This window comes from Thermobia domestica, chromosome 15 (assembly GCF_964235325.1).
Source record: "Thermobia domestica chromosome 15, izTheDome1.hap1.1, whole genome shotgun sequence".
Taxonomy (NCBI): Eukaryota; Metazoa; Arthropoda; class Insecta; order Zygentoma; family Lepismatidae; genus Thermobia; species Thermobia domestica.
The window spans coordinates 53,151,897-53,176,972 of record NC_137468.1 but is presented as its reverse complement, the minus strand read 5'-3'; the positions used below and the strand labels follow the sequence as shown (position 1 = coordinate 53,176,972).

Sequence of the window (25,076 nt, the reverse complement as noted above, 5' to 3'; positions counted from 1 at the left end):
TATGTGCTGTTCCTGGACGAAAGTAAATTATGAGACTATGATCTGGATGAGAATTCTATATTTAGCATTAATAACTTATTTTGTGCCAATTTTGACATTACGTATCAATGATAGTGATATCTCACTATGAATGCACTTTGCGATATTAATAGTATACGGTCGGAAAAACATGTTGCAAAATTATACGAGATATGTTAGAAAAGTAATGAGACATTTTCTGACAAATCAAGGATATCTCTTTCAAAATAATCCGCTTAGGCAGCTATAAACTGATGGTAGTTTTTCACTCAGCGCATTGCCCTCCGGTTTTGGGTTTGAAGGTCTTTCTGCACTAGGTGAGTCTTCCACTTGCCTTTGGCTTTTTAAGAAATTGTGCCGTGGACACGGAATGTTCTCCATAAGCCCTTTCTAACTTTTCGTAAGTCATAGTAGCAGACTCACCAAGCATAACGGTTCTCAAACTTTTTCTGATCCATTTTTATATACGTGCTTCACAAGTACAACTTCGCTTTAGACACTCTCAACTACCGTGTAGAAACTGAAGCAAGTTGAAACTTATACTGAGTAAGAGACAAGAGTTGACCTAACTGCCGTCTGATTGGGGAGGCAGCAGCGTTATTGTTACTTTTATACCACACTCTTAAATGTTTTGTCCCAGGAATGAATTCGGAATGCCACGTTTCTGAAGGGCCTAACACTTTCCTCATATGACGCGGGACCTAGAGCAAATACCACAGTTGCTCTATCTGCTAGCTCTGGTTTTATGCATCCTATGTATTGTTCACTATGTTTCAGAGGAGAAAATTAAATGACGAAAATATTGTTTTTGTTTAACCTAACAGGAAAACTGTGCAGAGCACGCGTGCAAACCGCCTTGACAGCCCCAGCAGCCTTTGAGGGCTTTTTTTCACTCTGGGAAATAGGTAAAAGTCTGCAGGGGCAAGGCCGGGGCTGTAGGGAGGCTCAGGATTTGTTGTGATGCCAGTTTTTATCAGGTACTCTGTAACCATGAAGCAGGTGTGACATGGCGCATTATCATGATGGAGCTTCCAATCGGCGGCAATGTCTGGTCTCATTTGGTTGACTCGTCTCTTCAAACTTTTTAACACTTCCACGTGGAAGATGCTATTGACTGTTCGTCCTTCAGCCACAAATTCCCAGTGGACCACACCTTTCTTGTTTTGTTTTTTTTTTTTTTAAAAAAAAAAACAATTAGCAATGCTTTGATTCTGGACTTGGACATGCTTTTTTGTCAAGGCAACTGCGGAGTGTACCATTCGGTGCTCTGCCGTTTTGTTTCGGGGTCGTACTCGAAGATACAACTTTCATCTCCGCTTATGACATTGTCCAAAAACTGAGAACTTTCTTCAATGCATTCCAGATCATCTTTCGAAACGGTCTCACGGTTTTGCATTTGCTCGTTCGTCAAAACTTTCGGGACGAGCTTGGAGCAAATCTTCCTCATCCCAAGGTCCTCCGTGATTATTTTGTGAACAATCATTTATCGATTTCTAGCGTATCCGCGATGAAACGAACACTTAAATGCCGGTCCGAGTTTAGAAAATCTCGCACACGTTCGTTTTCTCAGGTTCTTGAAGTTGACGGACGACCTTTGAACATTTTGTGCCACCCAGACTTGATAAACTTTCACTGCCGTACGCTTGCCGAATCATTTCTAGCGTTGATGCACAAGATTTTCCAAGACGAACACAAAATTTGATTGCATAATGCTGTTCAATATTTTGCTACATTTTGCTCTACCACACATTTTTTTGCAGACGTCCACGCCGCGTTTGATCATGTTTCAACGGAAGAAGCCAGCAGGCAACTGCTGCTTGGAGCGCTTTCAAGGTCAAACTCCCCACTACCGACTCTGACGTATAGTCTCGTGAGGACAAAAATATTCCGCCTCATGCAGAGTCGTTTTGACGTATGATTAGCGTCATACTAAAGATGTGACTACTGCAGTTGAACTCTTGAGTATGATACTAATCACGCGTCGGAACTCTGCATAAGGCCCATTTTCATTACTTAATATACAGACCCTGCAAGTGCAAATAAAGGACATTCTCACAGTTTAATGTGTTCTACGTGTATATGAGAAAACCCTAGACAAATATCGCCTGATGTAGAGTCGTTTTGACGTATGATTAGCATCATAATAACGGTCTGACTACTTTAGGAAACGTTAGTCCGTCTTTAGTATGATAGTCCAACTCTCCAACGCCAACGTTAGTCCAACTCTCCATAAGGCCCATAGTGTAGAATGATTAAATTCGCTGCCTGCCACCAGTTGTTTGAATCAAATGCTGACTAGAAGAGGAAGAAGAAGAAAGCTATACTCTGTGCAAATGGACGCATGCGTGTAATCACTTTGTCAGAAGATAAACAAGAACAAGATAAACAGAAAGAGGTTATCTTAGATATATTTGGGAACTCGTGTTAAGGTAATTCAGTGTTGAACGTCGGAAAAGGGAAACAACAATAAGTTTTTAGCTGAAGGGACATTGAAAAACTGCTTTGGTAGCGAATATTAAGCTGTTGTAACTCTGTGAATACTTCTGAAACGGAACTAACGTGATTTGACTTTTGGCTTCATATTCCCTTCTGAAACTGCAAATTCCAGCTTAAATCGTATACAAGAAAATTTGTAAATATTAAGCTATAGTTGATATTGTAAATTAGAGTTCCTTGTAAGTGGGCGTACCTGCAAGGTAACTTTTTATTGTTATTTATTGGAACATTTAATATCGACACAATTCCGCAATATATGTTTGATCAAAGATTCTTATACTGTTGATCGCCATACTATACTATTTAATGGGCACATAGTGAAATTGCATATTACCTCACAAAGTGAGATTGTGCCATCCTAGTAGTTCTTTCTTTAGAGGCGGAAATAAATTTGGCTACAGTTTCATTTGAGGAGGACTTAAGTGTTACAGAAATCCCACAAACTCTACAGTATAATAACCACTATTCTACTTATGCGGTGCTGGTTTACTTTTTGAACCCCACATTTTGGAAGATTTACAGGTAAAATTCAATACTTTGCATGAAAAGATATACTTAGAAAGAAGTTTGTGCAGGCAATAGAGTAAATACAAAGTATTACAACTATATTTTAGATTTACAAGTGTAGGGTTACTAGTGTAAAATTGTTACAGATGCTTTACGACAGATACGTGAGTGCATATGAAAGATGATTTTTTAAATACTGTTTTCCACCGTTGACGCACGATACTTCTACACAGTGTACAAAAGCTGTAGCTTATGTTTACAAGTGGAGCGCTACCAGTATGAATCTGTGACAAGTGCTGTTGAAACTCCTATCATTGCCAAAACTCACTTGTTTTCATACCTTCGTATACATTTACACGCAACGTTCTCAACGGTGGGTATGCACGTAAACGAGCATAGTGGTAGAATACTTGATACGTCGAAAAAAAAAAAAAAAAAAGCCTTGCGTTTATTACAGTCTAGGAAAATGTACATGGTTATAGTGCGTTTGCTTTCCTGATATACAGTTTCAGAAATTAAAAGGATCGATCCCTTTCCCAACGAAACCAGAAAACTGCACCTAAATATTGACAACGAACAACCCTCCCGCTGACAAAACCCATCCGTCAATGCCTGTACGACGTTGCCTATCTTTCCAAATTGTCAAGAAAGGGATCTGGTGGCTAGTGACTTTTTTTTTGTCAATTCTTTTTAAAATCCTTTTCACAACACACTCTTCTTTTACTTCCCGTAACTCAAATATAGTAAACGTATTTGCTGCGAAACTAGAGCAATGTAACACAAGCATACATGTTTCCCCTGAGGTATTACGTTTTGATGCAGTGATTTAAAAAAAAATAACAAAAAGGAAAATTTGGTAACAACAGAATTTTCACCCTCACAGACTTTCCTTCGGCCAGCCATAAATAAGCCCCCATACTGAGTTTGGTGACATCCTCTACCACCCACGGTGTGTCGGCATCGGATAGCAACTGTATATAAGGATAGCGAACGTACTATACACATTATCACTTGGAACATTGTCTTCAGGTAGCATTTGAGTTCTTCATGGGTTCTTAATGGGTCCCCCTGTTGCGCTTCTGGCTGGCTCGGTTGGTTAGCATTCATGCTTTTTAGTAACCACCTATCAGAAGTTGGTTCGAGTTTTATGCACTAGTGAGCCAGATTCACAAACTAGTATTTTGTAGGAGAAACTAAAATTTTTATTCTTCGATTTTCGTGTGCTCCGGCGATACAGCAGTAATGCCGTAAATTTTACAGAACTGTGTGTTCATAAAATAGGATCTCATCTTGATTGCATATTCAGTTCAGTCATTAATAATGGTTGTAACGTTTTTATCGGTAGACTGCACTACTGTAAAACAAATACGTGTAGGTTTACATTATCTGAGAAAAAAAAAAGTAACGAAAGCCCGTGTGACTGGAAGCAGGTAAGTGCAGGTTTCAGGCGGAGTCCAATCACACCTAACAGGTGGAGTGAAGCAGCGTTTCTTGCAGTTGAAATCTTGGAAATTAATTTCTAAAAGACATTTTTTTCACATGGAAATAATCTGTTTGCGTGCAGTTTCAAGACCTGCTGGCTCAAAGTCAAAGAGTTTGTACCGCACAGGTGCAAAATGTTAAGACTAAAGTGTCACATTTCTGGACTTACTTTTCTGACACTTAACCCTGAAGTTATACAATTTACGACTCTTTAGGTAAAAAAATAATGCGTGCAGTTTTGCCTCTGGCGCACACCTCGAAATAATTGTTGAAAAAATGGAAGTATGTTTAGTACATGGGGCGCAGGAACTCGTAAAAACCACACAATTCACAGGAGACATGAATGATGCAAGTATTTAGACGTAACATAACGCAACCAAATCTAACCTATCCTAACATATACTAACTTTACCGAACCTGAACTAACCTAATATTAGTAGAAGTAAGCGATTTTTTTTTTTTTTTTTTTTTTTTTTTTTTTGAAAATTATACGGGACCCCTACACTAATATAACACAAACTAAACTAACAGAATGTGAGTAGAAATTACCAAAATTGTTACATTTTTTTAGAGAAACGAACTGGACCCCTTCTGCTAAACATAGGCCAATTTTTTTCACTAATTTTATTTTCCCCTAAAAAGTTTACGGTGGGCGACATGAAATCTCTCTCTTGGCATAGAGAAAATTCGAGGGGATCACCAGAAGTTTTTGTTGAAAAATTACAATTCTCTTGCGATTTCCTTATAAGTACAGGTTCCGAATATATGGCGTAAAAACTAGTGCTAAAACAGAAACCAACCTATGCTAAGTGGTCACTAATAAGGACGAATGCTATCTAATTAAGTCGTGAGCAGGGAAAAGCTGGTTGGTCCACGAAATAGCGCGGGGATGCGTCCGAAGAATGAAGGCGTGTGATTAGTAATGGGTTTACGTATGACTGAGTGTAGTGAAAAGGAAAAAATGAAATATTTGAGTTTTACGTCCCACGGTTATGCCGGTTAGGCTAAAGGAGACGGTGATGATGAGTGATGAATGAAACAGTGGAATGAATAAAGTGGGAGGAAACGGGAGAACCCCGAGAAAACCCACGCACACGGTGTTTGTCCACCACAAAGTTCACTTGGCGGGGGCTGGGATCGAACCCGGGACCCCAAGCACCAGAGGTGAACGCTCTACCACTGAGCCACCGCGGCCCCCTTGTAGTGAAAAGGAGTAGGTTTTGGCAGTGATAAGAGTTTCATATTAGTAACACTCTACGTGTAAACATAAAATACAGCTTCTGCACACGTCCAGAAACACACTGTCGGTGGAAAATAGCATCTAATAGAGCCATTTTTCATATGCGTTTATTTATTTATTTTTCCGTCGTAAAGCACTTTTAATGATCTTACACTACTAACCCTACGTTTGCAAACGTCAAATATAGCTGTATTACTTTGTATTTAATTCTTTCGCCTGTTGAAAATTGTTTCTTATTAAAATATGTCTTTTAATCCAGAGTATTCAGTTTTACCTGTAAATCTTCCAAACTGTTGTGCGCCAAAACTACACCAGCACCAAATAATGTAGGTCTATTCTGAGAATAATACTTATTGTATTGAGGACGAACGACCTAGCAACACTGGAATACGACTTCGCGTGAAATCAGCGAAGTCAGACAGTGCCTGGTGTGGAAGGAATATATGCGACTGTTCGTACACACGAGGTGTTGTCTTTACGACGTCCACCTAGCGTCATGAGGACAGTCGGGAAGCTGGTTGAATGAAAGAAGTACCGAATTCTGATCTAGAAAGCCAGTATTAATGGTAAGGAAAGCCGTTGTGCTGAACATACATCGTCCGAAAGTGCAGCAGCTTATTCAAAGCTTATTCTATTGGCACTTCATTACAATCTATATAGTTCGCTGTGCCACTGTTTTTATAACATTGTCAAATCGTTTTCCAAAACTGTACTTACTACACGTGTGCATTTAATGCAAAATATAACGTAATTCTCCTCCGACGGTTTAGGTTCACAATATATTGTCAGATATACGAGGAAGAGAGAGAAAAAGGGAGACTTCTGCTTTAAACGATATTCGTAAGACATTCAGCACTCTTATTTTCCGGGCGCTGTGCATACCAAAATAATTGCGTACGCATTATTCATAGCCTACGCATGTTAACTAGAGTTTCCACATTTATCAGAAAGGAAGAGCTTACGATGTTTAGGGGGGAAAGACGTAAGATATTTGATATTAGAATTTACATAGGCCTATAACAAATGTTTGCCTTCATATGGTAACGTAGGACTATGGTGGCTCAGTGGTAGTGTGTTCATGTCTTGTGGATGGGGTCCTTGGTTTGATCCCTTGTGCAAAGTGGACTTCGTGGTGGACAAACACCGTGTGCGTGAGTTTCTCGGTTCTTCCGTTTCCTCCCACTTTCTTCTTTCCACTATTTCCTTCACTTCTCATTATGGCCGTCTCCTTTAGGCTAGCCGGTTTAAATGAGAACGTAAAACTTAAGATTCTATTTCATTTCATTTCCTTTCACATAATAAGTAGAATAATTTTAATTGGAAACTAACAGTTTCATTAAAAACTAATGGAAAACACAAAAGTATATTTCAATTCTTGGTAGGAGCTTACTATTTGTAGTTCGAATTGCACATTACGCTATAGATCCTAGTCACGTATAACGTCGCTGCACAACCAAGTATGTTTATTATACAAATCTTTATTACGTTTTAATTGTTAATGAGCAATGAATTGTTCGTAAGTCAATGCAGTATGTTAAGCTAGGAACCGTAAGGATAAAGCTAACTGAGTAGTAAGGCATCGAGTAACACGAGGATCACGTTGTTTTTTCATTATCCTCGCTTACACACATGCCCACGTCGCTGACGCGCCTGTTTCCTACGAACACAGCTGTTAGCTTCCCGTGTCGTTACGACGCGGGTTAGATGGCATTCGTGCTTATTTAATGGTAACCTACTACAGGTTGATTGATGTTTTAGGCACTGTCGTTTTTATGGCATATGTCCGCATGTTGCGTTTATATGATAATGATGAGCCTCTCCTAAAGTGAATTTGCACTTAAACACAACTCCTCCCACAAGAAAATTAATAAGGTACTGGGACTGCATTTCGTAATGAAAGAATTACAAGAATTCGTATATGGTCCTCGAAAATAGGGTCGCACCAACTGATTTTCTTGAAACTATTCCCTAAAAATAATACACTTTGTGCACCATGCGTACAGATTGATTATAGAAACTGAAGTGCCGTGCAAAAAGTATCGACATTTGTTAGGTGGCCATTGTATGTATTTTGTATCGGAGGTAGGCGAAAGGACGGTGGATATGCACAAAAACTATTTCTCGTCCGAAAAACACACCAGCTTGTGCTAGGTGGTTACTACAACTAGAATTCGATCGTGTTTGATTATTGCATTTACAAGTACCTTAATATCGTTTTAGGAGTGTCTAATCCATGACTAAGTTACCCTGGTTCATGAAAATAAAAATAGTTAAACTATAATTCAGACAAAAAGGCCGAATGTCTCATATTTTATATTTTGATAATCAAATGTCAATATTTGAAAATTCAAGCTGCTTTTTAAAACAATTGAAGCTTTTATTATATGGTTAAGTGATGATGTTACACAGGGAAGCGACGAGTTTAATGCGGAAAGAAATTTTACACAAATGTAAAATGTTACAAGTGAGTTGCAGGGAGCCTGGTGGATCAGTGGTAGAGCGCTCGACTCTGGCGCATGGTGTTCCTGGTTCGGTACCAGCTCTCGCTAAGTAAGCTTTTGAGGTGAACAAATGCTGTGTGTATGGGTTTTTTACAGTTTCTCTCCACTTTCGGCATTCTGCTGTTATTATTCATCTCATCTTCGTCTTCATTCACCTCAGTATATAACGTGGGACGGTGGACTTCCAAAATGATCGTAAAATAAAGGTGTTGGAATATGAATGTTTATTATCCTTTGCTTAACATCAAGTTGGAAGATAGTACAACATTTCAAAAGCATCTATTCTAAATGATAATGGCAGGCAGTCGAAGGGAAAGTTGCTTTTTGTCGTGGAAAATAAAATTTGTAGTTTTATGTCCTACAGTTATGCCCTGTAAGCTAAAGGAGACGGGTCACCAATGATAAAGTTGCTAGTATGGGAATTTGGATGGAAATAAAATCCCGAGAAAACCCACGAACACGATGTTGTCCACCACTCTCTCATGGCCTGGGATCGAACCAGGGACCTGTCACACCAGAGGTGAGCGCTCTACTACTGAGTAACCGTATCCCGCATGGTTGAAAGATACAAACAACTGAAACGATTAGTTCCAAATTGAGAACTCTGAAGTGATGATCTACTTGTTTCACACTTGCAAATATGTGAAATAAGTGTGTGGCCACAAGTTTAGTCTCGTGTTGCATACAGCAAAATTTGTACTTCAGATGTTGGAAGATTATATGCTCAAGGAAGAAGAAAGCAGTTTGGATTTATGAAAAATGGAAATTAGGTGTACAGTTGACTTAAGTTGGAATTTTAATCGCTTTAGAGAGGCATGGTACTTATTGTCGAAAGAGAGAGTCTTGGGAAACTAAGAACTGAAAGAAAGAGAAAACAACTGTGAGAAAAATAATGGGAGCTCTGGCAGTTATAGAAATTTCAAGGGGGGGTAATGGAAGTGCTGACAGCTCTTCAGTGACTAGGAAGTAGTATTAGTAAAGATATAAAATGTGAAAACAAATATAGGAACAGGAAAATAAGCATTTTGTGAGAAGGAAAGCATATTTTATATATAGTGATTCTACTCGCGAAAAGTCGTCAATATGATCTAAGTTACAGTATCGTAAAAAGCCCTCCTGCGCCTTTGGTGCACGTGGTCTCGGATAGTACCTTGAAACTGTAGACCCATGACTCACATAGCTTCGATGAAGACCAGGGACGCTAAACTTCAAGAAACAACGACAATAGTGATACCAACCCTGTGCAAGGATTTTTTTTTTTTTAAATCTTTGCAGAGAAGATTTTATTCGAAAATTTTTCTAATTTTTATTGAAAATTCGTTCTGAAAGTCTCTCGAAGATCCTAGATTTAACACTATTGTCTTTGTATGTCGATGACTTCACACAACTTCTTTGTAAAGTTAATATGATTTATGCTGTTATTTTCCCGCGTATTGCGAAGCTCGATGGCACCTCTCAACCGTGCGACAGGAATTATAAAACCACTTGTACATCACACCCACCTACTAACTTCAAAGCATCCACCTTGAATTCGTTAATGAGATACAACATATTTCATATTAAGTTCTTTCAGTAAAAGTTTTTATGAGTTAGTTTTCAGTCTGCTATGTCTTTCATGAGGATTTTTTTTTCAGTTATAACATGATCGAAGTAATTGAACAGTATTGCTTTCAAATGTTAACTTCTAAATGCCCCAAATGATTCCGTTGTGAAAGATAGAATTTATCCAGTATATTATTATTCCCGTCTAAGGATGTTAGGAAGTTACATACAGTATCGTGATAAAATAAACACCGACAGTCCAACATGATTTCGTGGAAACACTGAACGATTAGTATGTGGTAGTGGTGGTGTGAGCATGAAGTACAAGGGACACTATGATACGCGCACGTGGATGTGGTGTACTAACTGAGATCGCATAATTGGACACTGGATAACGATCACGCAGAGTGGGTTATTTTAGGAATTCTATGACGAGTAATACCACCTGTCAGAGGATGTCAGCTCGCACCAAGGGGAGGTTGAAATTTTACGTGCTGCCAAAGAAGCTGCACCAAGTAGTTACTTCTGTTCACTGATACGTAGCAGTTGATCATTTTTCGAGTGTTTATTTACATATGTCAGAGTAGTGTGTGTGTTTCTCTCATACTGTACTCAAAACTCCCCTTGGTGCGAGTGAACCTGGGTTTGATTTCCGGTGGGGACCTCGGTCGAAAAGGTATGAGTTTTTTCAGGTCAGACACTCTGAGTGAGGTGTTTCGTGGGATTTCCTCATTCACACTAAGCAAATGCCGGGCTGATACCTAACGTAATAGTTCCAGGCCACTTCCTTTCTTCCTCTTCAATTCCACGAGCAATATGATCGCCGAGGAACGTCATCCCTCATGTGTATGATGGGCGAACATGGCTGTAGATGCCGCAGGCACAGAAATCGAATTCCTAATCCTAATCGAAACTCAAACTTTTATATTATAGCAAAATAGAAGTTTACTTGGGGCCGCGGCGGTAGAGCGTTCACCTCTGGTGCATGGGGTCCTTGGTTCGTTCCCAGCTCACGCTAAGTGAGGTTTGTAGTGGACAAACACCGTGTGCGTGGGTTTTCTCGGATTCTCCTGTTTTCTCTCACTTTCTTCATTCATTTCTTATCATCACAGTCTCATTTAATCTAGCCGGAACAATAGTGGGACGTAAAACTTAGATTTCATTTCATTTGGAAAAGTTTACTCATAAATTTTCTATGTCCAAACAGTCAAGAATAGTCTAAGGCAGGCCTGTCCTTGTATTGGCTCCCGGAGCCGAAGCGTGAGCGAGCACGAGCGGAGACAAGAACAGGTGAGCACAGGTGCTGGTAGCTTCGTCCCTTCCACTGCATCCGATTAGTGTTGCCAACCACACATGATGGCAAAAAACCTACGGCCAAGCCTGGTCAGAAATTCGCACGATGTTGAAGCATTGAGCAGACGCAAGCGTGAAATGTGCAGATGTGCTTTCTCCCTCCCCATTTCGAAAGCAGTGACGCGAAAAGACTGCAGGAAATAAAATTGGTACGTTTTTTGGTCGAGGAAGACGCATGATAGAGGTAACAGTTAGCGTTGAAGTAACTAACAAATGAACAAGAAAGAAAGAAAGAAACTAATATTAAATATGTCAGCTTACAGACGTAAAAACGACTGCAAAATTCGGAAACGAATTGTTTCAGACCTTTTTAGCTTGCTCACACAATTCGTGACGTTGTATTACATTAGCACTCGGTCTGTAACTTGTCACTCGCTTCACGTTTGCTAAGTTGTAAACGCCTTTCGTTGCTAGATTGATAGCAGAACGACGGGAGGTTGAAAATAATGATAATAATAAGATCGTGTTCGAAATATGCATAATACCTGCTTGAGTTCTGCCGTAAATTGCCACTGGATGCTAATGTAGGCAAAGAAACAAAGATGAGGAACAATTCGAAAATCAGATTATTTGAGTAGATTTTATTCGAAAATATATTATTCAATTAGAAATCATCCAAATAGTCTATACTTATTAGATTTCCGTAGCTGCAAAATATAAACATTGTAATAGCTTTTATAACTTATCACAGAAATCCGAGATCGTAGACAAAGGTCCCAAAAGAAAAACACTTGTTGCACATTCCCAAAAGTTGGAAAAATGCAATCACATTTGCCGAAGCGTACTCAAGTATCTTAACGTTACAAGAGACAAATGTCTGACAGTAGCAAATCAAAATTCAAACCAACAGAACACGAAAACGCACAAAGAGGCCGAATGTATATAAAGTTAGAAACACAGAAAAAAGAAAATACACTATAAACACTAGTAACTGACAAGTGTTTTGCTTCAAGCCTTGCTCTCTGAGGCAGATGTACTGCACAATTTCTTCGTAAGTGTCTCTATACGAGGTGATATTGTTTGCACACAGCTTAGACGTAACAAACATTCCAGATGATGGTTGGACAACGAACGTCTCTGGTTTGATTTCGTCAGTCGCATTTTTGAAAATAATTGCTCACACACATACGTCGAACCAAACATTGACATAATATTGGCAGCATTTCTATGTAGTCGCGGAAATCGACATCGAGGGAAATTCCTATAGAACTCTTGTAAATTGCTTTTCTGATGGAATTTCTCTTTAAATTCCCTGTCGCACACTAAGTCTATAAGTTCCAACTGAACATCAGAAGGAGCGTCTTCAATGTTTGTAGAGAATGGGGTGGCAAATACCCTGAAGCTCATCTCCAAACATGTTATGTCCTGAAATCTGGTTTCAAACTCGTCCTTAAGGCTAAGCAGCAAACTGCGGTAATGAGTCAAGTCAAGAAGTTTACCGGACTCTTGTAAGGTGCCTAAGCTGGGAAAGTGAACCAAAATCTTGTTTTCAAATTGCTGCGCCCAAAGGGATAGCTTCATTTTGAACGCTTCGACACGATCGCACATATTTGTAATTAGCAGATGTTGACCCTGCAATGAGAGGTTAAGAGCATTGAGATGAGTAGTTATGTCTGCCAAAAACGCAAGGTTGCATCTCCATTAGTCGTCTTTCAGTTCTGGCACGGAATGATCGTTCATATCGAGAAACATATCAATGTTGTTTAGTAACTGAAAGAACTGGTTTAACAAGTTCCCACGGCTCAGCCAGCGCACCTTAGTATAATAAGGTATGTCTCCGTATGCACTATTTAGGTCTTCGAGGAAGGATTTAAATTGGCGATGTCTAAGTCCATGTTTTCTGAGGTAGCTGGTGGTACGAACTACAACGTCCATGACATCGTTCATCGTTACACTCTTTGCACACAACTGTTCGTGATGCAGCATACAATGAATTCCCCTGATATCATGCGACACCTTAAGCTCTTGCAGTTTTTGTTTTAGTCGCGCCACGAACCCTGCTTGCTTCCCAACCATAGCAGGTGCCCCATCAATCGCTACAGAAACCAGTGTATTCCACGCAAGGCCTGTATTTTCGACACTTTCTTCAACACACGCAAGAATGTCAGCGCCCGTTGTGGTGCCCTCCATAGGTACTATGTGCAACAGTTTCTCTCGAATCTCCAGATCACTATGTACACCACGAATAAAGATAGCAAGCTGCGCAGTATCTATAACATCCGTACTTTCGTCGAGCGCCAGGGAAAATGCAATAAACGTTTTCGAAAGTTCCGATAGCTGGCTCAAAACATCATCTGCAAGATGTTCTATGCGTCGCGTAATAGTCTGTCGGGAAAGTGGAACCGATTCGAACTGCTGTATTCGAGATAGACAAAAGTCTTCTGCTGATATTAATTACTATACACTCCTTTATTAGGTGTCCGTCTGTGAAAGGGCGCAACAATCTCGCAATATGCAACGCAATTTTGTAACACACCCGCACAGATGCTTCGCACGTTCTCTCCCCGTCGTCCTTTTCCGATGCGGCCTTATTCTTTTTCAACTTCTTCAATTCTTCTTTGCGAAGATGTCCCTCAAATTCCCCGTATTGCTCCACGTGATAAGTATTGTAGTGACGTTGAAGGTTGAACATTTTAAATCAGTGTAATGTTTTAAAGCACACTAAACATTTGGCTACATCGTCTTCTTCGACAAAGAGATAATCATCCTCCCACTGCGGGTTGTACTTAAGTGTAGGTGTAGGGCAGCGTCGTTTCGTCATTTTAACGCTTTCAACTCTTTACAACGACTGTGCTCGGTACTGGTCTCTATAAGCAGATGTACACAGGGGGAGTTAGTGGCTAGATAACTAACGTATTATGTATGCAGGTGCCAAAACTGGAAGCACGGATGATAGTAGGCTGAGCATAAGTGGTACTAGTCGCTGTCTGCTATACACTAGTAAAGCTGTTTCGTCATGCACTTAATCTTTACTTTTGTTACTACTACTACTACTACTAATAATAATAATAATCATAATAATGCGTATTATTCTTCTTATTATTATTAGTATTATTCGGACCAAAGAGGGATGAAAATAGGGATTGGAGGAAATTCATAACGAGGAATTGCATAGTTTATACCGCTCACCTAACATTGTTAGGGTCATTAAGTGTAGAAGGCTCAGGTGGGCAGGCCATGTAGCCAGAATGGAAGAAATCAGAAACTCTTTCATAATTTTAACTGAAAACCCAATTGGAAGAGCACCACTAGGAATACCTAGGCGTAGATGGGAAGACAATATTAAGATGGATCTTGAAGAAATAAGAGTACAGAGTAGAAACTGGATTCAGTTGGCTAAGGACAGAAGTTAGTGGAAATAGATTGTAAACGTGGCATTGAACCTTCGGGTTCCATAGGGCATAGAGTTAGTTAGTTATTATTATCTAAAAGAAATGTTCAAATGTTGTTAAGAGACAATTACACAGAAGAACTGAGTTCCGACCAAACACTAATTTGCCGGAAGGAAATTCCAGTGCAGTCCAGCCCACTTTAAGCGTTATCCGTGCAACCCACGTTTCATGTTCAAGGCATTGGGAATAATTGTTCGTATCATTCAGTTGGAACGTTTCCTTCCGAGTTTACGCTGTTACAGTAGGCCTACAACATTGTGACTTTCAAATTCAGTCAGTAACTATCGAAGAAAGGCAGGCGTGTAGCTTCAGTCGTTGATATGATTTAACATTCTTTTTCACTTTTAACAAGCCACCGGCATGCAACCAGCAGGGACAATATATTTTTCATTATTAAAAAGACACTCCTTGTTAAAAAAAACACACTAATGGTAGTCACTATTGGTTACTCTTAAAAATGGAAAATCTCTTTGGCTCTCTTAATATTTTGTTTGATTCTTTGCGATCAAAGTAACTTTAAAAGTGGACTAAGAAATATTGTTCTTGCTATTGATAGTATAATAGTGGCTTCTAATCTCCACAACCAACCCCTTGCTAAGCCTATTCGTTCACACATACATGCATAAGCTAATTTTCTGGAGATAATACTTAGATAATTACAAACAAGTGCTACAGTTTTTTTTTTTTTTTTCGTATCAACAGATTATCTCTTTTCCTAAAAAGCAAAACAACAACAATATAACAAACTCGCACTCGGATTAAGAACTTGATAATATATATATATACATACACAGATGGTGATCAGAAAAATGGAAACACTTGTAGTTGTCAACACGTCAGATGTATGGGTTGGCAGTGGTGTCGTGGCGCCCGCAGCGCCGGATCGCTGGTGGTGGTGTGTTAGGTCGGTTTCCATACTACGTCATGCGCAGTGGAAGAGCGGTGTACAGTGGGTGCAGCAGACGGAGGTAGTGTAAATGGGAGACCTCTCAGATTTTCAAAGAGGGCAAATTGATGGTGCGCGGTTATGTGGAGTGAGTGTGACTGCAGTGGCTACTGTGTTAGGTGTGTCGCGTGGGACAGTGTCGAAGGTGATGACGGCCTACACAACACACGGGAAAACCACATCGGGGAAGCGGAACAGTGGGCGGAAGAAAATCATGAGTGACAGGTCACGCCGGGTATTAAAGCGCATTGTCACGCAGAACCGTCGTGCCACTGCGGAGCAAGTGACGGAAGAACTCAATCAGCACCTCCCCCACCCTGTTACGACAATCACAGTCCGCCGTGAATTACATGACATGAACTTACGGGGTCGTGTTGCACGGGCCAAACCGCTCATCAGAGACCATAACGCTTTCGCACGCCGCAAATGGTGCCGCGACCATGCAACTTGGACCGTTGAGGACTGGAAACGTGTGGTATGGTTGGGTGAGTCATCCTTCACCCTATTCCCAACTACGGGCCGTGTTTATGTGTGGAGAACACCCAAACAAGCTTAGGATCTGCAGTGTCTCCGCCCAACTGTGAAACATGGCGGCGGCTCGGTGATGCTGTGGGCCGCAATATAATGGTTTTCATTGGGTCCTGTGGTCACACTTAGCGGACGAATCACTGCCAACGATTATGTCGCAATTTTAGGAGACCACTTGCATCCTATGGTCCGGATGTTGTTCCCGGACAATGACACCATCTTTCAGGATGATAATGCACCCATTCGCACAGCTGGCGTTGTTGCAGCGTGGTTTGAGGAACATCGGGAAGAAGTTCAACACCTCCCTTGGCCCGCCCAATCCCCAGATCTCAACATAATTGAACATCTGTGGTCCGTCTTGGAAACACGACTCCGGCGACGATTTCCACCTCCATCCTCTCTCACAGAACTGGCCGATGCTCTGCACGAGGAATGGTGTAAAATTCCACTTGCTACCATTCACGACCTCTATGCCTCCATCCCACGTCGCATCAAGGCTGTTCTGAAGGCGAAAGGTGGCCCGACACCATATTAATCTGGTAAGTTGCAATTTCGTTCAGATGTTTCCATTTTTCTGATCACCATCTGTATATATGCTGTCGAAATCGGTTTTTGAAAAAACCGAAAACCGGTTTTAGAAAAGTGAAATTTCGTAAAACCGAAATGCGATCTGTAAGATACATTGGGAAGCAGGGTTCGATATCGATTTGTATTACAAGTCTCTCTCTGAGCTGTAGGGTGTGCTGCGTGTTAAATTGATCCAGATTGTATTAAGTGCAATATCAAAACTTGTATATTTCTATTCCTGTGAGTTTACGGCTGAAGGTAAACCCAACACCGTATTAATACATATGAAGTTCCTAATTCTGCTCCTACAGTTTCCACGTGCTTTCAAATATCTGTATGTCCATTCAGACAATAATATAACCATTCACAAGATATTTTGTCACACTTGTTATCAAACTTCGCACTTTTACCCACACAGTAACGTATTTTTAAAAATTCGACAAACCTGTAACACTAAGCGCCAAGCTCCAAAATCAGATTTTTACTCCGGAGTTCACTGGCCTATTGACTAACACGTAACATCTATGCACATGGCACGTAAAGTATTAAGTGTTATTGGTTTAAAACCTCAAAGTAAAGGAATTGCTAAATGCGCAAAACTTGAGTTCGTGTATCAAGTATGGAGAATCAGTTAAAGAGAAAAACTTATTTTTTTTTCTGGCAATCACTTTTTAAAACACGAAATATAACTTCCTTTTCTTCATTATTTGTGAAATAATAATTGAATGACCTCGGCTTAATCACTGAAATTATATGTACTCTTGTAGACTATATACATAGGTAATTTATGCGGAAGTATGTGTAACTTCGGCGCAAGCATCTAAACTGTGAAAACGGTGTTTGGTTCGACTTGAAGCTTCTATGAGAGGTCGATCCCACTGCCACTCCGTATTACTACTTTCACATATATATATAATGTAGATATCAGATGGTTCAAGAATAGTGCTAAAAAATAAAACAATTGCGCCTTTGTAAATGAAAAAACGCTCGTGATTTTTTTAAAATTTCTTTGTAAAGCAGGTGAAGTATATGTTTGATCGTCAGATTATAGCTTGTAATTTCTTGTAAAAGGCACGGAGTCATGTTTGAATTTCGTAGTTTTCACAACTTTTGTTTCAATCTCGATAGACTGTATTCCGGCTGTGAACCTCGGGTCATCATTTCTCTTTCGTTGAATAATCTAACAAGTGTTGCATAATGCCAGGGAATTTTAAGTAAGTGCTATAAAAGCTGTGGATTTGAAAAGTTAATGTTTTAAGTGTAGTTCTTTGGGGGGAAAAATTCTCTGTTTAGCAATGAAAAGTTGAACCTGTTAAAGTCACATGATGTTGAATAAACACAAAAACCCTCCAACGTACAAAAATTTTATATTGAAATACTTATCTGCTAGTTTTGTGGAATTTAGAGAAAAAAAAATTTTTTTTTTGAAACCCTTATGGTTGGGGAGGATATGTATATATTAGCGTTCCATTATTATGCACCGAGGCTAAGGGAGGCGGTGATAAAATGGATATTGATGATGAAATGAAGCTGGAGAACCTAGAGGAAACCCCACACGCGGTGTTTGTCCATCACAAACCCCACTTAGCTGGAACTGGGGTCGAACCAGGGACCTCACACCAAAAATGGGTCACCGCGGTCCTAGGGAATATTAAAGGAAAAAGTACATATAATTACAAATTTGAATTACTTAATGTAGCGGTTCTTAACATCGGGTACGCGGTAAAATACTTTGACGGTTATTGGAGTATTATTAGTTGTTGAAGTTCAGCGTTCTTTTTCAGCAGCGAGGCTCTGTGAGGTGTGGACGTCCAGTTCAAGGTGGAATCCGTACCATCGTGATGCGTTCAGATGTTAGGAATGACATTAGTAATCGATATTTGCTTTAATTTAAGCACACCAGACTAAAAAGGTCACCTCCCTGTAGAATTATTGACCCGTTTCTCGTATCATTAAGATAAAATTTCAATGGTAACTAGTGGCTGAATGACCTTTACCGTAGATACATTACCATTAAAGTTAACAAGAATTTGAGTGTGTCAGTCGGTTGGACAGAAATAGCTTATGAAGATTGGTCGAAGCAAATATGAAAATGCATGAAACGGACTATTGTATTTGCGGGATGTGTCCAAAGGCACATAGTGTATAAAATTACCCGATTTGTTGGTGATCAAATCGAACAACTAATGTAGGAACAAGGAATGAATGGTCTAACATGCGTGTGAACTCAAAATGGCGTCAGAACTGTGGTCACAAGAAGTTTGAAAACAGCTTTCGAATCCGACAGGAATTGCTGCAGTCCGTAAATTTCCGGAAGAACAAAGGGAAAATGCAGTGGACGTCTGGGAATCGTTTCGAGTCGATAATCACAGAAGTGGTCACTCACTGTGGCGGGTAAAACTAGATCTTTCAAGCAAGTGTATTTGAACAGTGTTAGTGACTATGTATTGCAATTTTTCCATCTTTATGATGAATATGCAGTTGACACTCCAATCTTCCGTAATGACAACTGACGAGCTCACAATGTGAAAAGCGTTTGTACTGGTTTGAGGAACATCTAGGCAGCCTGTTGCACCTGGTTTGGCCTGCAAAGTCCTTAGATTTAAATCCAGTTGAGTCTCGCAATTTTGAGAAGCGAGTGGAACGTAGAACTAGGCATCTCTGTACCTTGTTGAAATTACAGGATCTTACTGATCAGTGAGAGCGTTCAAATTGCTGTGGGATACCTACAGCACCTCATTCAGTCACTTCCAAACTGAATCCCGGAGCTCATTCAGGCCAAAGGTGGTCTTCTCTGGTATTGGATAAGTACTACAGTAGAATAACAATGAATTTTGTGTCCGTTATGTATATATTTGTATTTCCCATTTCTTTTACACAAGACAAAAAGTACCTTTCAGAGTCCCTTCGTGGCTATATGGTTAAGGTAGGCGCCTTTGGTGTGGGAGATCCAGGTTTGATTCCTGGTGGGAGCTCATGTTTGGATCCAATTTTAAGCTGTTGTCTATCTCTTATATAACCTAACTGAAAGGGACTGAAATCAACTAACCAAGGGGTATTCAACCTTATCCACAGGTGTACCATCAAAGCATATTAATTATTGATACCATCATAAGCCGTATGAACCACCAAAAGCGACTCACGTACCACAGATTGAGAAACCCTGAACTAACTAAAAGAATCTTTTTCTAGTGGCATGCATATTTTAAGAGTATATTATGAAACATGACGTAATGCAGCTATACCATCGCACTACTATGAAGTGCCCTATCTTGTAAAGCAAGTAGTAAGAGAAAAAAAGTTCATTTAAGTGAATATGTCACTTCTGCAACGAACCGCAGACTTCATATTTTCTCTTTTCTTGCAGAGATATTCGCGAAATTGACCAAAAATATGAAAGGCATGAATAAATTTAGAAATTGATTTTGTCTCTACGAGATTGGCTCAGGAGGCGTAACCAGTCTAGCGCCTGACATTATTAGTTTGTGAATGTGCTATTTAGATATAGCAACTTCAAGGTTCAGTGAATTTAGTAGATAATTTTGTTAACTTAAAAACAGAAAATTATTTACTGCATTTTCTTACGACACTATTGTCACATTTCCGTTTCACAGTTGATAATTGTTAAAATCACAATACGTTGCTTTTAGATTCTTATATGTATGTATTTCTTCATAACCAAAATAAGAAGTAAATTTTCTGTACTTACAGAGCTGTGTATGTTAAATGGCGTGGTCCTCAAGTATACAATGTGTGAGGAATCTACCGCTGGTGTTCAGACAGCCATCATTGAGATTAATTTGTACATCACTTGATGGTCCATTGAACTTTATATCTGGGAAACGAGTTGAACCGTTGGATTCAGTAGGAAACATCGATGTAATAGAACCAGCTACGGGGCAGAAATTGTGTACAATTTGTGCGTCTGGAAATAAAGAAATAGATAGAGCTGTACAGACTGCAAAAAGTGCATTTTCAGTATGGAGTCAGGTAAATAGGTTTGTTATTTTGTTGTTGAGAACAAATATTGTTTTCTTTAAGAGCTCTGTCTAATGTACAGTAACTTAACTGCCAACTTACGTAAGTAAAGTGTGTCATAAACTTTTATGTAACTTGAATTTTATGTTAGTGAATTTGTATATTTTTTACGCAGTATTACTTTATAAATGAAATATCCTACAGCATGCAGCAGCATTTACTCGGATATAAACTAAAAAGTATGAGAACTGTACGCGTTATATTTAAACGTTTTATGCATATTATTATTTTTCTTTATACAAGGTAACAAAAAAGTTCTTGCCGTTCTAGAGCAGTAAACAAAGAGCAATACAGTGGACGGTACGTACCTTTAGGTTTCCAAAGAATCTCCATCAGCATCCAGCATCTTTTGCCATCGTTCTTGCAGCTGCACAATACCCTGGTGATAAAACTCAGTGGTCGTGGATGCAAAGAAGTTTGTAAGTGAATTCCACAAGCCTCCCTCATTTACTAAGGATCTTCCATAGAGGCGGTTGTCAATTGAATGAAACAGATGGTAATCTGTTGACGCAGATTGCTGTGAATATGGTGCATAGCAAGTGTCTCCCAGGCGAGTTGCTGAAGGGTCTTCCTGGTCCTCTTTGTCACATGTGGTTTAGCATTGTCGTGCAGGAACAGCACACTTTCCCGATTCATCAATACCGGCTACTCCTGCTGCAATGCACTGTACACACTTTGTATCTGCTGAGAGTAGAGGTCAGATGGAAGGAGCAGTAATGCACCACTTGCCGACAGTTCCACCATGCATAGACCGTAACTTCTCGTAAGTGCAGACAAAGAAGCTATCAAACAAAGACAAACAAGCTGTCACTCGTTCTTTATTGGCTACCGACAATGTATGGAGTACCCTTTGCTTAAACGGTATGACTTCCTTATCCCATACAGGTGCAATCTGACTGTTTCAATTGAAACATGGAACGTGTTTTCAAGTTCATCACACGTTAGACCACTGTTCTCCTCGATGACTGCTTTCAGGACCTTGTCAACCAAGGGGACCTTGTCCACTGCGAGATTCATCCCGAAAGATCATATCTCCCGAACGGATTTTTGGAACCAATGTCTGAGTGTGTGTTCATTTACGGTATTCGCCTCAAATGCCTGGCATATGTGGCAGCTGACAGCCCCACTTCAAAGTCATAAAACAAACACACATGAACAGGCTGCTTCGATACTTGCACTTCCAGGGTGTCTATCGGTCACGAATGTCACGAAAAAGTCACGAAATCAGAAAACGGTCATAAAAGTCATGAAATTTAGCTTTTGGGTCACGATTTTTTTAACTGTGCAAACGTAAGTACAGATTGAAAAAAAAATCCTATAAAACGTCAAAATTCACCACCAAAAATATCTATGGTCGGCTTTAGACGCTACCAAATCGCAGGCAAAATACGTTTGTATCGCATGGATGAAAATTCGGCCTAATTCGCACCCAAATTCGCTCATGAAAATGTTAGAAGATTTTATGATTTCGTAAAGGAAAAGGTCACGAAATGTCATTTTGGAATTTTAATAGACACCCTGACTTCTCTTCGACATTAGACGAGCTGACTTGTGTGTATGCGCAACGTTCCTGTATTACTGAAGGTCGATGATTATAGATTAACTCCCGTTCGCTTGCCAGACACCTTCGTCATTTTGTTTCCTCTTTTTGAGTATATAATTAATGGGACGTCAAAAATGGCAAGAACTTTTTTGATTACCTTGTAATAGCTGTAATTCTGGAGATTTATTACGTGATTTAAGAAACATTGATGTGGTCGAGGGTTACTGTATTACTACTATATTTTGCAGTTTTGATAATAAATAAATCTTTATTAAACCAATCCATACACAATAAAACATTTTGGTTCATTTACTGTATCTTAAATCAGTGGTTTAAGTAATAAACAACTAGAAACATCACATTATATATGGGTTAGTTCAATGAGAGAAAGCTGATTTAATTTATATTGATCCTCAATATTGAGAAAGTTCTCTCACGTCGTTTTAAGCGACCCCACGTAGCCGGTTCGATTCCCGGTAGGGACACTTGGTGGGAAAGCTGTAAAAGTGTTTTCAGGGCAACCATCCTGATTGTGATTATTCTTTGGGTTTTCTCAAACATGTTAGGCGAATGGCGGGATGGTACCCAACATATAGCTCCCAGGCCGCATCCTTTCTCCTTTCCCGGTTAGTGTGCTTGCAGAGGAACGTCACCCATCATACGTAACGGGTATAGATGCCAATAATCCCCAGAAATACATATAAATAAATAATTTCATTTTAGTATTATCACTTTCGCAATAAGTTTAGAATTAAAAAATTAAAAGTAAATCTTATCAAATTGTTCGAATCAGTAGCAAGAACTATTAATAAAAGCATTGATAACAAATTACTTCATTTTCCTTAAGACTAAACCAATGGTTGAGATTATACATTGAGTTCTAGTTGATTATGTTTCTGCTAGGTCTCGTAGCTAAGATATTAAAATGTGTTTCTTTTGTTATAATAAGTTTTGTACCACAGACGTTGTGCTAAGTAACTACAGTTTAAATTGATTCAAAATTAGAAATGAGGGACATGTCGTTTAACTGTGTAAGCTTACAGCAAATATCAACGAATATTATGTAACACGTGATGTTCATAATAAAAGATTGATGAACGAAGATGTCACAGGAGGAGTTAAAAAGAATCTAGCTTTAATGAAATGCTGGGTGTCAGCATAAGGGAATAAAATAATACTTAAATAGATTTATTCGAAGATTCTCCTGTAAATTTAATTTTCTTCATTGAATATTTTTATTTATTTTTTATTATTTTTTTCTTCCGAAGTTATTGCTTGTTTAACCACCTCAGTTATATTGAGTTGTTTTAGATATTAAAAAATACGTAAGCATAATATTTTTATTTACTTATTTTATATACAGTGTACCTAGGTATATATCTATTACAAAATATAACATGCTAAAGATCGTTTAGGTATATTTGATTTTTGTGTTACGAGCAAGCGTTGAATGTGTTTATTTTGCTGAAACAAATCGTGACATATTATTATTGTTTTTATTATCATTATTATTAATTAATACTAAATATTTCTTGTTCTTCTTCATGGCACTACAGCTCTTTGACGAGCCTTCGCCTCCGTCAGAATCTGCCTCCACTTCTTTCGGTCTGCCGCACTCGCCTTCCAGTTCCGTATTCCCATTTCCTTCATGTCCTCTAGGACCGTCCCACCATCTCCTCCTTGGTCTTCCCCTCGTTCTCTTTCCTTCGATGTTAGCGAAGATGATTTTCTTCACTACTCTTTCTTCCCCCATTCTGACAATATGTCCCACCCATTGCAAACGGCTAAGTTTGATGTGCGTTACTATGTCTACGTCGTCGTACTTATTGTAGGTTCATTATTATATCTTATTCGGTATGTATTTTGGTCTACCTTCACACCTCCATATATTTTCCTTAAAATCTTCCTTTCAAAGTTCCCTAGTAGTTGCATTTCCTCTTTCCGTATAGTCCAGCATTCTGATCCATATGTTATTACGGGCCTGATTAATGTTCTGTATATCCTGGTTTTTGTAGTTTTAGAGATGAATATTTCTTGTTAGTTTTAATATAATTTTGATCTAAGAACTTTTTTGACACGCAAGATGAGTACAAGACACCATAACAGCTAAATAATAATTTTCATGATAAATTCCGATGTGTGTGTTCTTTTACTATAGAATCCAAAATAAATTTGCAATTTACAAATGAGCGGCATAGTAGAAAAAGCTGATAGCCCACGAGAACCACATTGTGTGATAAAAGAGTTTGAAGGCATGTCTTCTAACTCCTCGAATTTCTCTTAAATTTATCTCCATTTGAGGTCATTTTGTAGTTACATAGTTAATAAATACAATTATTATTTTGAGCACTTTGTATTACGTATATCAGGACTCATAGTGTTTTTTTTTTTTTTTTTTTTTTTTTTTTTTAAACTAAAAGTTACTTTTTTCTTTCAAATTTGTCACTAAAAGTGACTTTTTTGGGAGGTAAAGTGACTTTTTCGTGTGATTTATGTTTTGCATTGGCAGTTTTCTAAGAAAAATATAAAAATAAATGGAAAAAGGCAGAAACTTGTTATTCATTACTCTTCCGAAAGCTTCAGTACTTGCTGTTACATGTGAAACAGTCAGCTTTATTCTCACTTCAGCTTTTATTCTTTCTAAAGCACAGTGGATGGTTGGTGGATGCTTAAGCTCTCAAGGTGGGGTTGAGAACCCTTCTGTGCCTATTCTTTCTTCTATCATAATAGTCTTTTAGTTTTCTCTCGTAATAGTTAACGCTCCGCTCAACGTTGTGTGTTTGTGTGGTTCATCATGTTCGTCTTGTGTTATGCTTCTTGTATGTTCTTCGTAAGGGTAGGTGGTGAATTTGAATATTTCATGGCTTTGAGAACTCTCAATGCTAAGTTAAATATAATGTCTGGGATGAAGAAATTCGGAAAT

The 25,076-nt window shown here is 39.0% G+C and overlaps 2 protein-coding genes and 1 pseudogene across 7 annotated transcripts in view; 1 reads left to right on the top strand and 2 right to left on the bottom strand.

Annotated features, from left to right (window-relative positions):
- Positions 1-2,350: 2,350 nt before the first annotated feature.
- Positions 2,351-25,076, top strand: part of LOC145671028 (4-trimethylaminobutyraldehyde dehydrogenase-like) — a 51,235-nt gene continuing 28,509 nt past the window's right edge. For 2 of the 6 annotated variants that reach the window (XM_081739691.1, XM_081739686.1), the window contains exons 1-2: positions 2,351-2,447; positions 20,284-20,562. In XM_081739691.1, coding sequence (XP_081595817.1) covers positions 20,299-20,562 — 264 coding nt within the window. In that variant the 5' untranslated portion in view covers positions 2,351-2,447; positions 20,284-20,298. Of the gene's footprint in view, positions 2,524-2,576; positions 2,715-2,836; positions 3,037-6,168; positions 6,310-20,283; positions 20,563-25,076 lie in introns of those variants that run through there. The other 4 variants (XM_081739687.1, XM_081739689.1, XM_081739690.1 and 1 more) reach the window with 4 other exon arrangements.
- On the bottom strand, positions 12,088-12,660 carry LOC145671493 (general transcription factor II-I repeat domain-containing protein 2B-like). The gene has a single exon (XM_081740682.1). The coding sequence runs from the start codon at positions 12,658-12,660 to the stop codon at positions 12,088-12,090; it is 573 nt and encodes a 190-aa protein (XP_081596808.1).
- LOC145671492 (general transcription factor II-I repeat domain-containing protein 2A pseudogene) lies at positions 12,781-13,771 on the bottom strand (annotated as a pseudogene).